Consider the following 20,130-nt stretch of genomic DNA (forward strand, 5'->3'; position numbering starts at 1 on the left):
AAACAATATTCGAGTGAAAAATTGGTTATATTTAATAGATATTAATAACAACATTGAGATTATGGTATGCTAAACAAAAGTATTATGAATTTGAAGAAATGTGTTCTAAACTGTTAGCAAACAAAATCAGTATAGTTCAGCCAGGGAAACTGGGATATGTTTAATAAACCAAATGATACTTTGGATTCTTTGTGGAGTTTTATAATAATCTCTATAGAGAAAATCAGATTCAGTCTTCAGAGATTAATTAATATTGTCTCTCAATGGACATTCCCTTGCTGGCCCCTAAATTTAGGGATTCTTTAAATATGACTATAGCGTTAGAAGATATTCATGCATAAATTAACTCATTTTTACAAAGACTTGCCTCAACGTTTAGTTCTTATGGCCTGTTTTTACTTGACCAGGGAAATGCTGAACGCCACTTTCCAGCTTAGTAAATATTAATTGTCATACCAAACAAGAATGCCCAATCTCCCCTTAGCTTTTCATCTTACTTTTGGAGTCTTTGGATAATAAATTAAGATGTTCTTTTTTGCAACATTTAATTCCTCTAATATTCAACATATATATGTTTGTGTGTGTGTTTAATTTGATTCATATAGATATATGAAGGTCTTGAAACTTATTAGTGTATATGTATTAGCCTTCTGAAAATTCTTTGGGTTTGGGTTACTGAAGGTACAGTGAAATGTACATAAGTAATCCCACTACAAGTGGAGTATTCCAAATATTTCCCTTTATTATTATGCATATTAATTGAGACATTTAATCCCCTATTTGTCCTTCTCCAAGGAAATAGGTTGGCTAGAGTTAAGAGATTTAATTTCAAAGAGATGGATGGATTTCACTTATTATATGATAGTGTCTTTTGTTAAAAAAAAAAAAGTTGAACCTGCTTTCAACCCTCTGTAGTCCTGTTTTGGTATGGAGGAAATGAAAAAGAGTATTATACCCAGGGATTTCTGCACTTACTGCCATTCAGTACCATCCAAAATCTGTTCCAGGGGGGAAAATATGATTCTTTTCTTAATCAAAAAACATTTGATTTGTTCTTAATAAAAAAACATTAATGGACACAGATATTACACTTTTAAATAATAGAAGAGGAAGAGAAGAGACTGGATTTATACCCCACCCTTCACTTGGAGTCTCAAAGTGGTTTGCAATATCCTTTCCTTTCCCCTCCCCATAACAGACACCCTGTGAGGTAGGTGGGGCTGAGGGAGCTCATTTGAAAACTGCTCTTGTGAGAACAGCTCTGAGAGAAGTTGTGACTGACTCAAAGTCACTCAGCAGGTGCATGTGCAGGAGTGGGGAATCATATTCTCCCAGATTAGAGTCCGTGCTCTTAATCACTACACCAAACTGGCTGTCTAGTACTCAACTCTGGATTGAAGTAAGGATTCCTGAAGGAACTAAATGGCTGCTGAAATATCAAATTTTAAGTTTCCTCTAAAAGAAAAAAAATTAAATAAACAGACCATTAACTGAATTTGAACTATTAATTCAAAATATAGATATGAAAGAGGGGAAATTAATTACTAAAATATATAGGATATTATTAAACCAGAGACAAACTTCTGTGCAGATGATTAAAAAGAATTGGGAAATAGAACTGAATACTAAATTTAATGATAAGGACTGAGAACAAATACTTCAACACTTTCATTTCAAATGAATTTCAAGAGGTTTAGAAGAGCATGCATTGAAAGTGTTTCAAAGGTGGTATTTCACTCCAATTAGGCTAACCCACAATGAAAACAGATAGTAAAAATTGTTGGAGAGGTTGCAATGAACTAGGGATCTTGCAGTGATCTAGGGATGTTGGAGAGGTTGCAGTGAACTAGGGATATTCATGTTTGGTAGTCTTGTTCAGTTATAGTATTTGGAGAGATTGCTAAAATAACCTGGGAACAAATAAAACCTACTATTGAACTATTGCTTAACTTGTTTATCTATGAAAACACCCAAAGCAAACATAAAACACTTATCAACTTTCTTTTAGCAGAAACTAGTATAGTTATTGCTCAATGTTGGAAGAATGTTAAAGGGTAGGTAGCATGCTAAATTAAGGAAAATAGGATTTAAAATAATTTGGAAAAGTTATATAATTTATTTAATGCAAATTTTCAGACTATAGCTCATTAAAGAATTTTATTTAATGCATGAACACCTTTACCTGAAAATTAGAATAAGGCATTGAATAGTCATATTAGAGGATACTATTTCTCAGAAATTGAATTAATGAAAATTATGAAAAGTCTCAGCCAATTTGGATGGAAGCACCCTCCTCCCCTTTTCTTCCATTTTATCCATTCATGTTTTTTTCTTGTACTGGTTTATATAATCTTTGTTCTGCTTTTTTGGTTGGAGCATCACCATAACATGATGGTATCATTTCTTACACTGGATATGTCATTATCAGCTGCTTTTGTTGTATTATGCTTTGTTGTTGGCATTTGTTTTGTGTATGTAAATAAAAATATTTTTATTTTAAAAGAAGGCATTTTTGTGTAGGGATTAATATAAAATTAAAACTTCTGGCAATCTGGACCAGAAAAATATTAGTAGGACATTATCGGGGTTTATAATTTGTTTTTAGCTTATTTGTTTTTATTGGTTTTATATTTATGTATGTGTTGTGTTAATTATGTACATTCATTAAATTGAATTTAATAATAATAATGTCAACATGCAGCAACTGGAGATGCATAGGACTAAAAATGGAACTTCCTGTTCATTACAGCTCTGTGGTACCCCTGCTCCAGATTTATAGCAGACTACCCAGCAGTTGTCCATGTAGGGGGAAATCCAAGTGTACAGTTATTGCACAGTACAATTTACATGCAGGTATCAGGTGAATTCTGGTTTATAATGTGTGAAGAAGTTGTAATATAAGGATCATAGTAGTATGATTGTCTGTTCCTAGTCACTATAGCATTCAGTTACTATTTGGCATTACTTCTTTTCCAGATTGCACAACGGTATTCACACAACTGCTTCCAAATATCTCTTTTGATAATAAGAAGGAAAATTTGAGCTTGCATTAATTTCAGTGCAAGTTTCATAATGAGTTTTGGAATAAGGATGGAAAGGAACAATATCTATGCAAGCAGGATTCCCTTGGTTTTCTTTTTATGCCAAATTATTATTGCATTGGAAGTACCTCCTGATCGTAAGTATTAACATTTTGTAGCTTAAAGAAACTGTACCTGTCTAAGAGTATGGGTATAAATAAATAACAATAGGACCAAATGACTTAAAATGGTTACCAGAAAAAAAATCTTGACAAATTAAAATCACACTATAAAAGAAAATGTATGTTTTTAGAAAACTGCTTCTTAGTATAGACTTAGTATAGACCCATATTCCCACTTCCCTTGGCCATAGGACTTTCAGAGATAACCTTTTACAGAGTTAGTCTTCTTGGAGAAAACAGCATTATTTATTTTATTAATTTAAAACATTTTATTCTTTCAATTTATTTTTATGTTGTTTTAGGGCCCTCTAGGCAGCAAACAATCAATAACATTAAAGCCAGCTTTTAAAATATGTGTATATAAAACAGAATATCAATGCAACAACAACAGTAACAAAAGCAGACAGGAAGGGAGCACCAAGCAATACAGAAAAGTCTTCACCTGCTGGTGGAAGACAATAATAGAGGGGGACAGATGAACATCCCCAAAGAAGAGATTTCATAGTTATGTCACCAAGACCAAGAAGACCCCCTCTTGTGTTGGCACCTAAAGCAGGACTCATGAAGGTGACCATAGTGGTTGGGTAGATTAATTTGGGAGCGGGGATACCTTAAGGTATGCTAGCCCCAAGCTGAATAGGGCTTTAATGGTCAATACCAGCACATTAATTGGATCTAAAAGTTAATTGGGAGCTTGTGTAGGTACAATAAAACTTAGGTATTGTGGTCCCTATGACCCACTGAGCGTTATAGATTTAAGGTTATACTACATATGAAGGTGACAAATGCATTTTTTGGCAACCTGAGCCCTTCAATCGTGTATAAATCTGGGGGTGGAATTCCACATTTTTTGGAACAAGTATCATTGATGGGGGATGCCAAACCCTTCCCTGTCCATGGTTTATCTCCCTGCAGTCTGGCTTAGCACTTTGGTCAAAGCCCTTGAGGAAAGAGGCTATGAGAGGGCAAAGAGCTGGATAGAATTTGCTCAATTCTTCTTTCTTACATGCCTTATTTATTTATGTGATTATGGCAGACCTGCTTTTAAACAACATGATTATGCTGCTGTCACCTCTAACTTGGCCTCTATTATGACTTTGCAAGAAATTGTCTACGAATGTACAAACTGAGTACATGGGAGGCATGCAAACATACAAGTAGTATTAGTCCTCAATAAAATTCTACCCAAAGTCCTAGCTCTTAGAAGCTATTTGTGGAAGCCAGGTGTGTAGCAGGGATTCAATTTCATATATTTCCCTTCTTTTTGTGGTCTTCTAAACTGCATGGCATATTGTTTAAAAGTTTCCTCATGGAGGAAAAAGAAGAAAGATTGTTTTACAAAGCTTAGTAAATAGGAGTTGGGATGCAACAGTAATTTTAGATAAATATTAATTTTTAAGTTAAATAGTAGCCCAGGCTTATGTAATGCAAAATCTAATATCTTAATTTTTAGGTAATATTTAGTTGCTCATATCCTGAAAGAAATTAACATCACTGCACAGGTTTAACAAAACTGCCTGTTGTGTGGGTATAGAAATAAGGAGGAGATCATTTCTGAGGATACCACACAAACATGTAACCCAGAGAAAAGTAAACTACATTTTGGATTGAGTAGTGGCTTGCATTTTCTGGAGCAGAATTAGTTGCAGAGGAAAGGGAGATTTTATTGTACTGGCAATTTCATTTTTTTTGTATGTAAATTCCTTCTTTGAACTTCAGAATCAGTTTATATCTCCAGAAGCAAATGAATTAGTAATTCATGATGGGTTCCCCGCCCACCCCCCCACCCCCTAGTCATAAGATCTATAAAACAAACAAAAAAAGGAAATAAAATAAATCTACAATTTTTACGTAGCATAAATTACAAACACTATAGTTGAAATTAGTAGATTTATTCTAAATAGTCGAAATACTCAGAGTAAATAGTTTGGCAATGATGTAACGGTATAGCTAAAAACTATACATCTTCAATGTCTTGGAACAGAATTGACCCATATTGGGCCATATTCAGCACAGTCTTAGATGGTTAGTTGATTTTCCATATGTGAATATATTAATTTTGACCAGGGTTTTTTTTAGCAGGAATGCACAGGAATGCAGTTCCGGCTGGCTTGGCATCTGGGGTGCGGCCTAATATGCTGGGCTTTTTCTACCCAAAAGCCTTGATTTTGAATCTAGTGTGAAAACATTGCATTTCATTAATTCTATTCTCCACCTCCTCAGGACTTCCATTATCAATATTAAATGTTCTTTATAGGTCAGACTGACATGTAATGCTTGTACTTGAAAAGTCAGCATATGATAAGTGTTCCTTCCACACTTTTCATAAGTGACACCAACTCTTGACACATTAACAGAATTATTTCAGTATATCTAGTATATGAATGCAAGTTGTTTAGAAAATGCAGATTATTGGTATTTAATGCAGTTGATATATTTTTCAAGATTTCACTTTTACTTCATACTAACAAATAATTTTCTTTAATCCATAATTGCAATTCACCTGCTGAATCTGATGGGGGGGGAAAAAGCAAAACTTCTTGATGAATGTAAGTTCTGCCCAAAAAGTTAATACTAATGAAAATTCCACTGTGTGGATTGAGTGTGAAAACCAAATGCTATGTCTTTTGTACAGTAATGTGCTGACTTGGGGTTGCCAACCTCCAGGTGGTAGCTGGAGGTCCCCTGGGTTTACAGCTGATCTCAAGGTCTCAGAGATTCATTAATCCGGAGAAATGGCTGCTTTGGAAGACGAACTCTATGACATTATACCCTATTGAAGTCCCTCCGCTCCCCAAACTGTGTCCTCCTCAGGTTCTAACTCCACAGTCTCCAGTTAGTTCCCAGCCTGTAGTTGGCAACCCTATTATAATGCTGTGTACAGATGATTATTTGAAGCCAATATTGGAGATGACATCATGTAGATTATATGGAGGTAATTTCAGAATGGGTTTTTATTTGTTTGTTTATCTTTACATTTTTGTTTACCACTTGCCATATTTACAGAAGTGCCCATTAGCCTCTGTGTGTGTGGGGGGGGGGGTATCACTCTTTCTCAGTAGGGTCAAACATTTTAGGAATGTTTGTAAACTTCTTTTAATAAGGGGAATTGACTCTTAGTAGCTGCTTGATGTCACTTTAACAAATTCCCCTACTCAATTGGAATAAAGATAAATGGTTGCAGCTGGGAAAATGGAGTCGAGAAGCATTTTCCTGTGCACCTTTCATTCATTTTACAGTTAATCTGGATGAGACCTGGTGTTGCAGTATCCATAATCAAAACTTCATTCCTGTTGGTCTAGAGAAATAAGCATTTGTACACAGCATAGTGTGTTTTGCTAACCTTTTTCTGTGGTTTTTGTGATTTCCAGGCATGCAGTCTTAATTTGTGTTTTCAGACCTATACATACATTTATCCACCCTCAAGTATCCACTATGCCAACAAACAATTCCCTTCCAATATAGTGACTCTTTCACAATCCCATCGCATTCCTTCACCAGATACAAGATTCATTTGACTTAAATGTACTCTTATTCTTTCACCTATTTGGAGGTATTAGACCAGGCAGCAGGGTGAAATTCTTACTTTCTGTTCTTCTTTCTTCCATCCTGTTATCTCTCTTCTTGTATAAGAACTGGGAATACAGGTAGTATTACAGGATTTTGCTCATGTAGGGCTTCTCCCCCACAGGGTAAAGGAACAAAGCATGTATTTTATGCACTTTCGAACTTAAAAATATATATATCCTAGACAACAAAAGAGCAGTTTTATAACACAGGAAGTGGTTCTGCTAGAAGCACAGATCTATGTTGCATAGTACCTTTCATCAGTTTTGGTTTATATGCTAGTTATAGCCATCCTTTAAAAAAGTGTAATTGGGCTTTGGTGACCCACATTCTGATCACATCTAAATTATTCTACTGCAATGTACTTTACTTGAAGCCATTCTCAAAGACACGTGAATCAATCTACAATGTAGCAACTGGATTGCTTTCAGGGACAGGATACTAGTATTGTGCCACTCATGTGCCGAGAGATTTGTATCAGCTACCTCTGTGTTACTGGAGTGAATGCAAAGTGCTGGCACTTGCTTGCCAATATGGGCTGGGATTAGGGTACCTGAAGAACTGTCTCTTCCCAAGCTATCCAGCCTATCAATTAAGGTCTTCATCTTAGGTACTTCATCTCAATCATGCATGCCTTGCTTCCATTTTAGTGCCTCTGGCCATCGCTATGTTTCTGACAGCTGGTGCTGCCAGCTAACATAATCCTCAGATACTTCCTTCCCTCTAAGCCTGTCCTGAGCTGTCAGCAGCCAGCTCTGCCAAAGGGGTCCTGGGCAGCTGACCTGATTGTCCGTGTGCTGTATAGAATGGTTCTGTGGCTCAGGGGAAGTGAAGGGTTCTGCCAGATGTGAGGGCTGTCACCATGGTGTTTTCAATGGCATATTGCAGATTCCTCTGAGTTGTGTCCAGGGCAGAGCACTAAGTTTATGTGTCTGGCACATTTAATTAACCAGCAGTCCTCATTCCCCATGAGTGCTGAATGCTTTTATAGTTCATATTGGAACTCTGTTTGTGATAACAAATTCAGTGGTGCATTAGGAGACCACAAACTCATCAAAATTCTGGCTACAATATTGCTGCACTATGCCAGTCACTCGTGGACAAAACAATCCAGTTGTGAACAGTTTCTATAGTATAACAATATTGCAATATATCTACCAGTGTGTGCATGCAGTCCAGTTTATGATAAAACATTTTGATATAGAACTATTATTCTTTTTGTTATTATAAATTTGCATGCCATTCCAAACGAATTGACAATTAACAACAGAATGCTTATAACGAGAACCTTGGCTTGGAGAGTTGTACAGTAGACATGGAGTGGTATTTGGCAGTTCATTGTTTTCATGTTGTATTGGCTACTTTGGTGCAAGTTCATTTGTAATAGTTTTTTTCCTTCTCTTTTAAATTATATTTAATTTAAAAAGTGCCACAGCCTCCAACAATAACACAACAGTCTCCAAAAGACTATATTATTGACCCAAGGGAGAACATTGCAATACAGTGTGAAGCAAAAGGAAATCCACCTCCTAGGTAAGTATTGATTTTATTGTTCTAAGGCTTAATGCTTTTTAAAAAATAATGCCTGCATCCATCTTATTGAGAAATGAGCTTGATAAAGTTGTTTGAATAGGGAAATATACTGCTGATTGTTGCATCTGTGTTTCACAGCAAGAAAGAAACTTGTGCTTCTAGATCTAGTGATCTGATACTGAAGATTCTTTATTGCTGCTTGAATATCTGTCAGACTTTTGCAGTCCCAGTGCCAAAGGGAGGGGTCAAGGCAGGTGCCTATCATTTCTATTTCTAATTATCTACTAACCCTGTTACACAGTTTCAGTTGAAATAACACATACACAATTTTCAGAAAAGTGGAAAAAATGGCCACAACTTTATTTACAGCTGTAGTGTGCTTTGGCACAGCCTGGGGTACCAGATCCTGTCCATTGGCTGACCCTTTGCCAGTTGATAATCTGCTGGACACCTTGGGATGACAGGTTTCTGGATCCCACAAGGGCAGAAGCCCAAGGTGGTTTCCCTTGCCACCTGAGTGTGAGGATAATCCTTGGTCATGACCCTGACCCTCACTTGATCCTTGACTCACTTGACACTCATGCCATAATCCCTTAAGGGGGTCCCCAGACTCAGGAAAATGGGCATACAGACTGGCTTTCCTGACAATGGATCCAGCTCCATGCTGATACCACCACAAGAGCCAGTGTCTGATGCTGAAGATAGCAAGCAGGGGCAGCTCAGGACCCTAAGTAGTGGCCAGAGTGCCCCTGCCCCCAGGACATACAAGATCTGTTGACAGGACCACCACTGGGTCAGGCAGGCCCCAGCTTCCCACGCTTGCTGTTGGACCACCCTCTCTAGCCAGCCAGCCTGACATGGATGCCCTTGCTCTCCTCCCTCCCCATGGTGCCACAAACAGGACCCGGATTAGTTTGGGCCCTGGCTTTAGAAAAAGATTCAGGAGTTCCTGGTCTCTTTTTAAAGACTGATGTTTAGTTTGTTTGTTGAACATTTTTCCAAAAAGCACAAAATGGTTAGCAAGCGAAATTGGGCCCGTAGTATACAAAATTAGGTCAGAAGTACACAACAACACTTTAAAACAAAAGCAGCCATAAATAAAATACACAAATAAAATCTCGTTAGCAGTATACAATAACAGTTTAAAACCAGAACAGCTATAAAATATATATCAAAGGGTCTACACATCATTTCAGATGCAAAGCAAAGGAGTTGAGCCACAATACATATCTTATAAGTTTCTGGAGTGCTGCAGCTAAATGGCTGATTTGCACACTAAAAAGTCCATTTCCAAAGCCATAAAATGATTTGACATCTTTCCAACTCAGGGCTACAAGGTGATCTGCATAAAGTACTTTGAACACCTCAGAAGTAATGTGTAAATTCTTATCATTACTAAGTTCGTTTCAAAGTTAAGACCTCTAGTAAGCATTAGACAGACTTCTAAAAAATCCCTGTACCCACAATAGATGGAATTGAAAGCACTGACCATGGCATTGTTACTTATGCGTAGTGTTTTTCAGTTTCCCGCATTCCAGTGGTAGCCCCTTGAAAAGCCCCTTGAGATCAAGCTGCTCTAGAGTGCACCTCATCAGATGTGAGGGAGAAAATATACCCCTCTCCGATACATATGAGGAAGCACTATTTGTTTGTGTTTTGATGATAGGATGCTTGAACCCTAGTCATAGTAGATAACCTACAGATTATTTAGTGTTATTAGGTACAGTAAACAAAAAAAGGATAGCATTCTTATTAGTGAATGTCAGATATAGGAACTAGCAATCTGATACAAACTACGAATCCTTCCCACTTCAATAGTTTTAAAAAATAGGGAAAGCAATTAAGAGAACATGGTTTCCTGTGGAGTTTTGATATGACACAGTTTAGCCTAGAGCAAATTTTGACAGGCAGGTTAACAAAGGAGTTCATAATGGAATTACTGATGCAATGTTAACAATATGCGTTCTAACTGAGAAGTGTGCATCTGTATGTAGAATATGTAGAGCTTGTTAGAGAGTTAGTTTATTCTATACAAACTAGAAATAAAAATATCCGCTTAGAAACTAGCAACCTTGAGATTAGCAAGATTTTACTCTTCTCAGAAGTGTTCCCAGGCAATAGCTGTAGTCATGATTTCTGCACATGCATAGGGTTTTCATTGCCCCCATGAAAAACTGTGCAAGCAGGCAGTATTCCCTACTAATGTAGATAATGGAAAATCTTCATTTCCCTAAGAAGGTTGAACTATGCTTAGTTTAGAGCAGAGCAAGTGTATTTCCTAGTGACATATTACATTCATGTTGATATTACTGAGATTGGTTTTGTTCAAGGAGTGTTCTTTTCAAAATAAACATATTTGTTTAATTAATAGCTTCTCATGGACACGTAATGGAACTCATTTTGACATAGATAAAGATGCACGGGTAAGAATGAAGCCGCAGTCAGGAATGCTTATAATAAATATTATAAATGAAGAAAATGGAGGAAAGGCAGAAGCATATGAAGGAGTTTATCAGTGCACAGCAAGAAATGAACGTGGAGCAGCAATTTCCAATAATATTGTTGTACGCTCATCTAGTAAGTCAACTATTTGACATCAGTAAAATACATAAAGCTCTTATTACTATTTGTCATTTACTTTTTTCTTTATTTACTTGTCTTCTTTTTTCCTTTTTAAAAAGATATCTTTTTACTCATCAAAGCAATCTTGTTAGAAGGTAATGGTACAGTTTTTGATATTTTAGCTTAGTGCTGTATTGCATGAAAAACTGCTTATTTTCTCCAAAATATTTAGTAAGTTAAAGCATGCAGTATTTCCCTTCTTTTTTTCCTACTATGTTTAAAGCTGGGTATTGTATAAAGCGTCACAATTAGAGAGAGATGTTTTGATTCTTTGGCATTTCTACATTAAAAAATTAGATACTGCAAAATCTATATTCTTAGATTTAGGTTTCTCAGCCTTTTGGTTAAGATCAAGTGTGTAGTGTAGACTGGAAAAAAAACTGAAAGCTGTGTCAGTGAGACGGTCTTGTAGCAAAGTTGATTGTTGACCTAAAACATTTCTTTTAGACAATCATATTTGGTTAAGACATACTTACAAACCACAGCTTGCCATTATTTGAATGAACATGGACATGACTGGCGGGCATGTGGGAATAGGCCAAGGAAGTGGCCGCCTCAGGTGCCACCTGACCTATGGAGCGCTGCCAGCTGCCCCCTCTCCCCACACGTGACATGTATGCTTCTTGGAGCCTGCCTTCCCAGAGGAAAGCAAGATCCATGATGTGCAAAGTGGGTAGTGCCTGCGCAGCACACTCCTCAGAGCATGACAGGCTCTGAGGACCACAGTGTGCAGGCGCCTCTCAGCTGCTTTTGCATTCCCCAGGTCTGTAGCACAGACTCGGGGGATGCGAAGGCAGGCACCTCCCAGCCCACCCAGTCTTCCTAGGCACCAGGAAGGCTGAGCGGGGTCAGCGGAGCACCTCAGCAGCGAGCGTGCTTGGAGCCTGGCTTTGAGCATGCCTGCTGCTGCCCTGAACCTGCTCAGCCTTCCCAAGACTCAGGAAGGCTGAGCAGGGTGTCCAAACCCCACCCAGGCTTCCTGGGTCCCAGAAATGCTGGGTAGGGTGGGGTCAGTGTGGCATCGGGCATACCTGGAGCCAGGCTCCAAGCGCACCTGCTGCCACCACAGCTGCACTTAGCCCACCCGGGAAGTGTTAACAGATAAAATATACAGGGTCTACCCCTATATACCAAAAGAGGGTCTTTATTCAAATACTCTGGGGAGAACACCACTCAGGAAAAAGGACACCAGACTTCAAGCTCTGAAATATATGGAGAATTTATTTAAATCTTAGTCAATACATGCATTTAACAAGATTAGGGATGATATATGATCCCAAGGTTACATGATTACATAGCTACATGGGTCCATGGCTACATAAGTCCATGGTCCATAGTTACATGGCTGTAACCTTTCCTATACTCAGGCTCTCTAACCTATTACATTTAATACAAACAAAGCCATTGCATAGATAGCAAAGAGTATTTCATCCTCACCTCTCCTATGGTTTCAGATGGTTGACTATGCAGAGATGTGGAGGGATCTGCTTCTCAGGAGGCTTCCCTTAAACTCTTAACCCTTAACTGGCTAACTAACTAACTAACTCCTTGGTAAGATCTCCTCCCAATGTATACCTCTCTCCACAGTGTCCACCCCTTCCTTCTGACCAGTCAGAGACAAGAAAGCTAGGTTCTGTCATCTTCTGGCTAGAAAGCACCAAAACCCCCTGTTACATAAGAAAACCACCTATTGTTGCCAAATATCAACTCTGATAATTGGTACCAGAGAGGTCAATAAACTCTAAAAGAAAATCTCCATCTGATAATCTAGGACCAAAGATTCTCCATGGGTGCTTGAAAACCCCATCTAAATTCTAATTAATACATCCATGTATATATAACATAACAAAACATCCAATCAACACACTTATGCATATAGGAGTTCAGAGATATGTCTTCCCTCCCCCCATATGTAGATATGTGCAAGTATAAAAGGGAAAAGGTTATGTGTGTATACAGGGAGTCCTATAAAGTCCCACAGAGATTCTATGCGAGCAACTACACTTGCTCTTTATGATTTTACTAGCCATCAGATTCAGTATAGTCCTCTAACCCTATCTATAAATTCCATGCTATTATATTTATAAAGGTAATCTAACAAATCCATTTAATAAAAATCCCTTCTCTATGTCTATGCTTGGATTCTGACAGGCTTTCCCCGTTTGGCAATCTCTCTCTCTCATTCCCCCTCCTTTGTCTTATTTCATTATGGCATTGGGTAATTCCCTGGAGAAACTCCCTATAAGAAATCATTTCGGCCTCTTATCCTTCTCATCATCCCTCCAACAGGGTATAGACAAACACCCATACATTATTCCATAGGATCCAGGCTGTTTGGCAATATTTCTCCATGCCGGACCCATTCTCCATACAAGGGCATTGCCAAAGGTCTCTTCCTCAATGAAATTAATAGACTTGTTTACCAGATCTTCACTATTACACAACCGATCACTTCCAGATGTTTTGAGAACAGACTTGTTTATGCCAGTTTCTCTAGTTGTATAACAGAATATCAATTCCAGATGTGCTTTCGCCAATAGGTCCACCCTCGGTCGATGACTGCCCTAGATTTCTCTTTGCTAGAGAAATGCAGGCCCTTCAATAGAGACAGTCATATAGAAACATCATGTATATAAATCCAACAGATCCATGGTGTGCACATGCCACCTGGCCACTTTTGCCGCTTTCATGAAAGTGGGCAGTGCCTGCGCAGCACACTCCTGGCAGGCTCTGAGGACCACAGTGCGCAGGCACCTCCCAGCCGCTTTCGCATTCCCTGGGTCTGTAACACAAAGTCGGGGGATGTGAAGGCAACCACCTCCCATCCCACCCAGTCTTCCCAGGCACCAGGAAGGCTGAGCGGGGTCAGTGGAGCACTTCAGCAGCGAGCGTGCTTGGAGCCTGGCTTTGAGCATGCCGCTGCTGCCCTGAACCTGCACAGCCTTCCCAAGGAGCAGGGTGTCCGAACCCCACCCAGGCTTCCTGGGTCCCAGAAAGGCTGGGTGGGGTCAGTGTGGCATCGGGCGTGCCTGGAGCCAGGCTCCAAGCACACCTGCTGCCACCACAGCTGCACTCAGCCCATCTGGGAAGGCTGAATTAGGTTGGCGGGTGGCGAGCACACTCAGAGCCAAGCTGCAAGCAGCCCACTGCCATTCCTCCCCCTTCACTGGAAGTCTGGGGCAGGGCTCTGCATGGGGCTGCAGAACCCCCAGCACCAGCCCTGAACATGGAGAATCCTCTGGATTGTGTATTCCTTCCCACTTTTATCTTCGCTCATCCACTCATGCCTTTTCTTTACTTCTGAAGCACAAAATATGGTTTTCTGCTTCCTGTCCAACCAAGATTTCAAACCAAGATCAGTCTAGCATCTGGAATCCTGGTTTGGAGAAAACAAAACAAACAATGGCCATTTGGACATAATAACGAACTATGCTTTGACATAAATCTAGAAGTATTTCATCAACTTAGTTTAGCAAGGGAGAAGGAAAGACATGAGCCAGGATACCCTGGACTCATTTATGCAACAACAAGCTAAGAATTATTACACATGAACAGTGCCTGACGGTTTCATCTCTAATATGTTCTCTGAAGTGCTGTTGATGGGTTATAGCAATAGCTGTTTCAACAGAATGTTCTAAATTATGACACCATATGACGTTGTATCAAAGCTGAGCTTACTTGTCATGTAGGCATTGAACTACATATGTTGAAAACACCTGGGCTGATGTTCTGTTCATAGTAGTAAGCTGCATTAAAACAAGTAGAATGTAAGAGTATAGCATCCTAAATTTGTTTCCCAATCCATCTCCAGTTTTTGTTCCTGCCTGTTCCTGCGGTGTCTTATTAGGAATTCATTATCCTTTCTCTTTTTAAACTAGTTTTTCATTGCTTTGGTTTTCTGCATTATCCAAAATTACATTATCCAAGATACTGTTCTACGCATTTTTAGGAAAGTTCAAGAATCCCTTTATTTTAATTAGCATTTGAAAACTAAATTATTAACATAGTATACACTTCTTCTAACTTCCCCTAGAAAATACTGCTACTTGAAATATGTTCATGCTAAAGAGTGATAAATTTCATGATAGCAGTTTTTCTAGTACACATTGTTCAATTTTTTCCTGGTGTTTACTTTTTGAGCACTGCCACTTATTTTTTATTTTTCTACAGGGTCCCCCTTGTGGACTAAGGAAACCCTAGTTCCAGTAAGAGTTATTGAAGGCCAATATGTAATACTCCCCTGTAGACCTCCAGTGGGATTACCTCCACCTATAATATTTTGGATGGATAACTGTAAGTTTATGTTTAAAATCCATAAAGAACTGAAACAAAAGTCATATTATTTCATTTGATTTGTGTTTGGATAACCCTTTCTAGCTGTGCCTGAAATGCCTTTGTTATAGTTATACCTCCACATAAAGGCACATAGTTATACCTTCACATTTCTTTCTCCTGCCATGACACTACTCAAATGAAAGCTAGCAAATATCAGAAAGCTATTAACATGCAAATAGGTATGCATGGTAATAGCTTTCTGTTATTTGCCAGTTTTCACAGGCATTTTCATTATGGTAGTACTGATCCAACTGCTGAGGCAATGTGATATGAGTATTAGCTCAAATTATCATTGCAAAAACATATTATGACGTACTGCTGGGGCAGCAGTCATCATATGTCATCCTTAACTACCTTTTCAGTGGAATGACAAGAAATAAAAATGGCATAAACTTCCACAGAAATTGGGAATAATCCGCATCTTGTATTTATCCCTTTTTGTAAAGTGCACCCTGTATTTGCCAAGTTCTGCCTGTTCTTTAAGTCATAACAGCAGAATGGAAGTATAAGGAGAGACTATACAACTGGGTGGACTTTGCAAAGCCAGTAGAAAATTGCAGGAATTAGGTAGCTTTAATAAATAAATGTAACAATATTCTTCTGAATTATGGCTGGGAATGTAACAGTGTCCTGTGAAGTGGAATTTGTTAAAGAAGAACAGGACAGGCATGAGTTTAACACTGGCTAAAGAAATTAAACAAATGGAACTTCAGACTTCAGTTAGAGTATGGTCATTGTTTCTCTGCACATGTAGTTGTATAGTCTCATTAAGCAATTTATGGGCTTTTCTGTGTTGGCCAATTCATATACGCAACATGTTTTTTGTCCTTGGTGTGAAATGGGACATACACTGAGAGAGCCTACAGCTATTTCTGTGAAAGTTTGTGATTGTGGTCACAGAAATGGCTGTGAGATGTGTTAATACATGTTCCACTTACCACTGAGCTTTCTCCATGTCATCTTGTGAAAAGAAGTACTACCTGGAGAAAAAGTAATTAGTTGATAGCTTTGAAACAGTCCTTTGTTACTTAGTGACGCTATAAGTATTTTTTGTTTCTCTCCCCCCGCCCCCCCCCCCCCAGCTTTTCAAAAGCTGCCTCAAAATGACAGAGTTTCTCAAAGTCTAAATGGAGACCTTTATTTTTCAAATGTAAAACCAGAGGACACACGTGAAGATTATATATGTTATGCGAGATTTAATCACACACAAACTATTCAGCAGAAGCAACCCATTTCTTTAAAGGTTGAACCAGGTCAGTATTATTTTAAATTAGATTGTATAATATTATGTTTTCCTATGTCTGTTCACTAAACATAAGAGGCGTAATGTGTCTATTCTTGAAATACATAGAATTCAAATAATTGGTAAAACAGTAAAAATTATTTTTAGTATTTTACTAGAGCTTAGTACATAGCACATACTAAGGAGTTAACTTGCGAACTGTAGTTAGTTTGCTCAGTACAATGGGATTCATTCACCCTGTATTCAGGCTTGCAACCTTAACTTGAGTATATATTTTGGATGTTTTCTACTTTTCTGTATGTTTTCTACTCAAAAATATGACAAATGATATAAATGGGAAAAGGCAAAATTTCTGGTGATCAGTGCAATGTAGGGTTGCCAGCCTCGAGGTGGTGGCTGGAGATCTCCTGGGATTACAGCTGCTCTCCAGACAACATAGATCAGTTCACCTGGAGAAAATAGCCACTTTGGAAGGTGAACTCTATGGCATTATAACCCACTGAAGTGCCTCTGCTCCCCAACTCCTGCCCTCCTCAGGCTCCACCCCAGATCTCCAGGCTTTACCAACCCAGAGATGGCAACCCTAATTAGTAGGCTTATGTTATATTTTTTTAGTCTGATATATGGATTAACATTTAAAGGCCAGATTTATGTCTGCCTAGCTGCATTTTTCATGATATTCTGTTTATTTCAGTGGATTCATTGAATGAAACTATAGCTGCTAATATGAGTGAGTCTGGTTTTTATGGTGGTGAGTTTAGAGATCCACTCTGGCACTCCTCCTTCCATTGTAGAGTTTAGTTAACTAACTTCACTCCATGGCTGCTTAACTTTACTGTCCTTACAATTCTATTATATTTACATATTAGTACTAGTGATAATACAAATTAATTGTACAGAATGAATCTTCATTTACAAGTAACAGAAGAACCTTTTGCATGTAAAACATCTTAACATTTTTACAAATGAATCCATGTGACTGGTTTGTTAATTTTTATGCCTTTTATTGCTTTTCCTCTGAATTTCTTCAGAATTAGCTGATAATTCATTATCATTGGAACTAATCATTAGTGCATGCTGTATCACAGGCTGTATAGGCTTAGTATATTCTCATCTTGTTTACACTTTGCTGAATATGGTGCGTAAATGTTTTGAGTTTAATGTACAAGTCCTAGAAAACATACGTCTACTCAACATACACATACCTACACAAATGTCTAATATGTTTCCTTCTTCCCTCTAGTCTTTTACAGGGGTAGAGATTTTTATAACACTGTCAACATAACTATGTTGCTGTGAGTTTGGCTGTACTGTTGTACTTCCCAATAATGTATACTGAAATCATTTTGTGCAACTTTTGCAGAACAAAAAAATGTTTTATCAGAACATACATAATTTATCAACCCATTCCATGCTGAATGGTCCACATTTCCCCTTCTCACGTCTCAGGTTCAAGACAAACAGAAATACTCATTAGTTCTTGTCTGCAGACATATACACACACTACCTTATAGTAGTGTGTGTAAATGTGAGAAGGGGAAATGTGGGCCATCTGGAAACCTTTAAAACCAGCAGCTGTAATCCAAAGGACAGGTGATCAAATCAATCCCTGCCAGTGCCACACTAAGCAGAATTTGCACACTTCTTTGGCCTAATGACTTCAATGGACTTAGAAGGATATAATGCTGCTTAGAACGGCACTATGCAGTTGCTGTTGGACCAATCAAACTAGGGACTAATTTCTTGCTGAGGCTTACTTTGGACCTAGAAAGTGACCATATCCAAAGAGAGCAGAGGAATTTTGCCTTTATGCATTTTGTTTCTGAGGAGAAGGAAGCAAGTGAAAGAGCTATGCAGAACATTGTCATAGGTTGCATTTGTTGCTCATCTTTAGCTAATAATCCTTTCATGTAAAGGAGAGAGAGAAAGTATGTGCTTATGTTTTTATATTCTGGTTATTTGGGAATAATTATTGCATGGCAGTGATAAGCAGGCACCTGGTAATTACAAGACTGAATTGATCTCTGCTGCTTTGTTTTGATTTTCATAAAACAGGGTTTAAATAGACCCCCCCATTTGTAGCCTATTTGCAGTTTTTGTTAAAGCTTATGGAAGCCTAAGGGCGTTTTCACACTGACCTTACTCCGGAGCGACGTCCCTCTTCATCGCGCAGCGTCTGCGCGGATTTTGCACCAATTGCTCCGCAGAACCCGGAAGAGCCGCAAAGTCCAGCGGCTTTTGCGTCACAAATGTAAACCGCCAAAAACCAGTTTACATTTGCGACGCAAAAGCCGCGGGACTTTGCGGCTCTTCCGGGTTCTGCGGAGCGGTTGGTGCGAAATCCGCGCAGACGCTGCACGGTGAAGAGGGACGTCGCTCCAGAGTAAGGTCAGTGCGAAAACGCCCTAAGTGTTTTGGCTCTTTGGGAACTGTACGATTTTGCCATTCACTTTTAAAGCAGTGGGTAGCTCAGTATATGTGCAGCATTGGAAGGAATGAGAATATTGGTTTTCACTGAAGCTCTGTGTGTGCATAGGAACCTGTGGAAGATATAAACTGATAGTTAAAGAATCACTTTCAGTAATGTCAGAGAGGCATACTTTGCATACTTTGGTTTGTTCAATATTTATTTTTGTTCTCAAGAAACACTGCAAGCTATATTCTGGAAGTGTGTGAATATATAAGCAGCATTGTAGGAAGAATATCTAAATTTGACTTTTAGCAGCACACCAAACCACAACTCCCTGCAATCCTTGGTAGAAACCATAGCGATTATTTTTGCATACAATATGAAAAAGTAGTGGAGTCTATTTTCTAATGTACCCAGCCTCCATTTGATGTACCCAGCCTCCATTTGTTGCACCACAAGCTGCAATGCAAGTAGAGGGTGCAATAAATTTGACAGTGCAAGTGGCTACTGTGGTCTTTTTCTTATGCTTCCACTTGCACATGAACTCTAGCACAAGTAGAATTCCCCCCCCCCTCCCAATCCACCCTATACATTCTTCACTTTCAGTAGAAAGCCTTCACCAATTACAGTATTTCTGGAAAGCACTTATAGTTGATGAATGTACAGTCTGATTGCTACAGTTCCAAAAGATACAACTTTGTTTTTGTGGGAAGATTTTTTTATAAGGTGGGGTTTTATTATAACACATCCTCTTACTTCTTACCATATTTTGCTGGATTTTCAGACAAATATCTGTGGAGTAGTTAAACAAGGCATAACTGAAAATCCTATAGTCTGGGATGCCTATATTTTGGAATATATAAAGTTGACAGTATTAGACACATTATCCATTTATAATGTATGAGAGGATTTATTTTACTATCGGTTTGAAATTAGATCTGTATTGTTAGTACTTTTAAATACTGTTTTCTTTTGTTTCAGCCACGGAATACATAGAGAGACGGCCAGCTCTTCTGACTCCTACTGGAATCACAAGTAGCAAAATAGAGCTAAGAGGAAACACCCTTCTGTTGGAGTGTATTGCAGAAGGATTGTGAGTTGTTATTATAATCATATAATGTAAATGTGAAAAAGGTAGAAAAGATGTTATTTTGAGTACCCTTGCATTTGATATTTTACTTTGTCCTTATGTCCCTATACCCGTCCTTTAGACCATAT

At 38.5% G+C, this 20,130-nt stretch overlaps 1 protein-coding gene across 24 annotated transcripts in view; it reads left to right on the forward strand.

Moving 5' to 3' along the window:
* Positions 1–2,976: 2,976 nt before the first annotated feature.
* Positions 2,977–20,130, forward strand: part of NRCAM (neuronal cell adhesion molecule) — a 116,627-nt gene continuing 99,473 nt past the window's right edge. For 16 of the 24 annotated variants that reach the window (XR_009555732.1, XR_009555733.1, XM_060244902.1 and 13 more), the window contains exons 1-7: positions 2,981–3,178; positions 8,197–8,302; positions 10,674–10,879; positions 15,095–15,217; positions 16,342–16,512; positions 17,197–17,253; positions 19,894–20,005. Coding sequence is in view for 22 of the 24 variants with exons in the window: in XM_060244902.1 (XP_060100885.1) it covers positions 3,073–3,178; positions 8,197–8,302; positions 10,674–10,879; positions 15,095–15,217; positions 16,342–16,512; positions 17,197–17,253; positions 19,894–20,005 (881 nt within the window). In the remaining 2 variants the exon portion in view is untranslated. Of the gene's footprint in view, positions 3,179–5,724; positions 5,752–8,196; positions 8,303–10,673; positions 10,880–15,094; positions 15,218–16,341; positions 16,513–17,196; positions 17,254–19,893; positions 20,006–20,130 lie in introns of those variants that run through there. The other 8 variants (XM_060244905.1, XM_060244920.1, XM_060244910.1 and 5 more) reach the window with 3 other exon arrangements.

The sequence above is a fragment of the Heteronotia binoei genome, chromosome 8 (assembly GCF_032191835.1).
Source record: "Heteronotia binoei isolate CCM8104 ecotype False Entrance Well chromosome 8, APGP_CSIRO_Hbin_v1, whole genome shotgun sequence".
NCBI classification, from domain to species: Eukaryota; Metazoa; Chordata; class Lepidosauria; order Squamata; family Gekkonidae; genus Heteronotia; species Heteronotia binoei.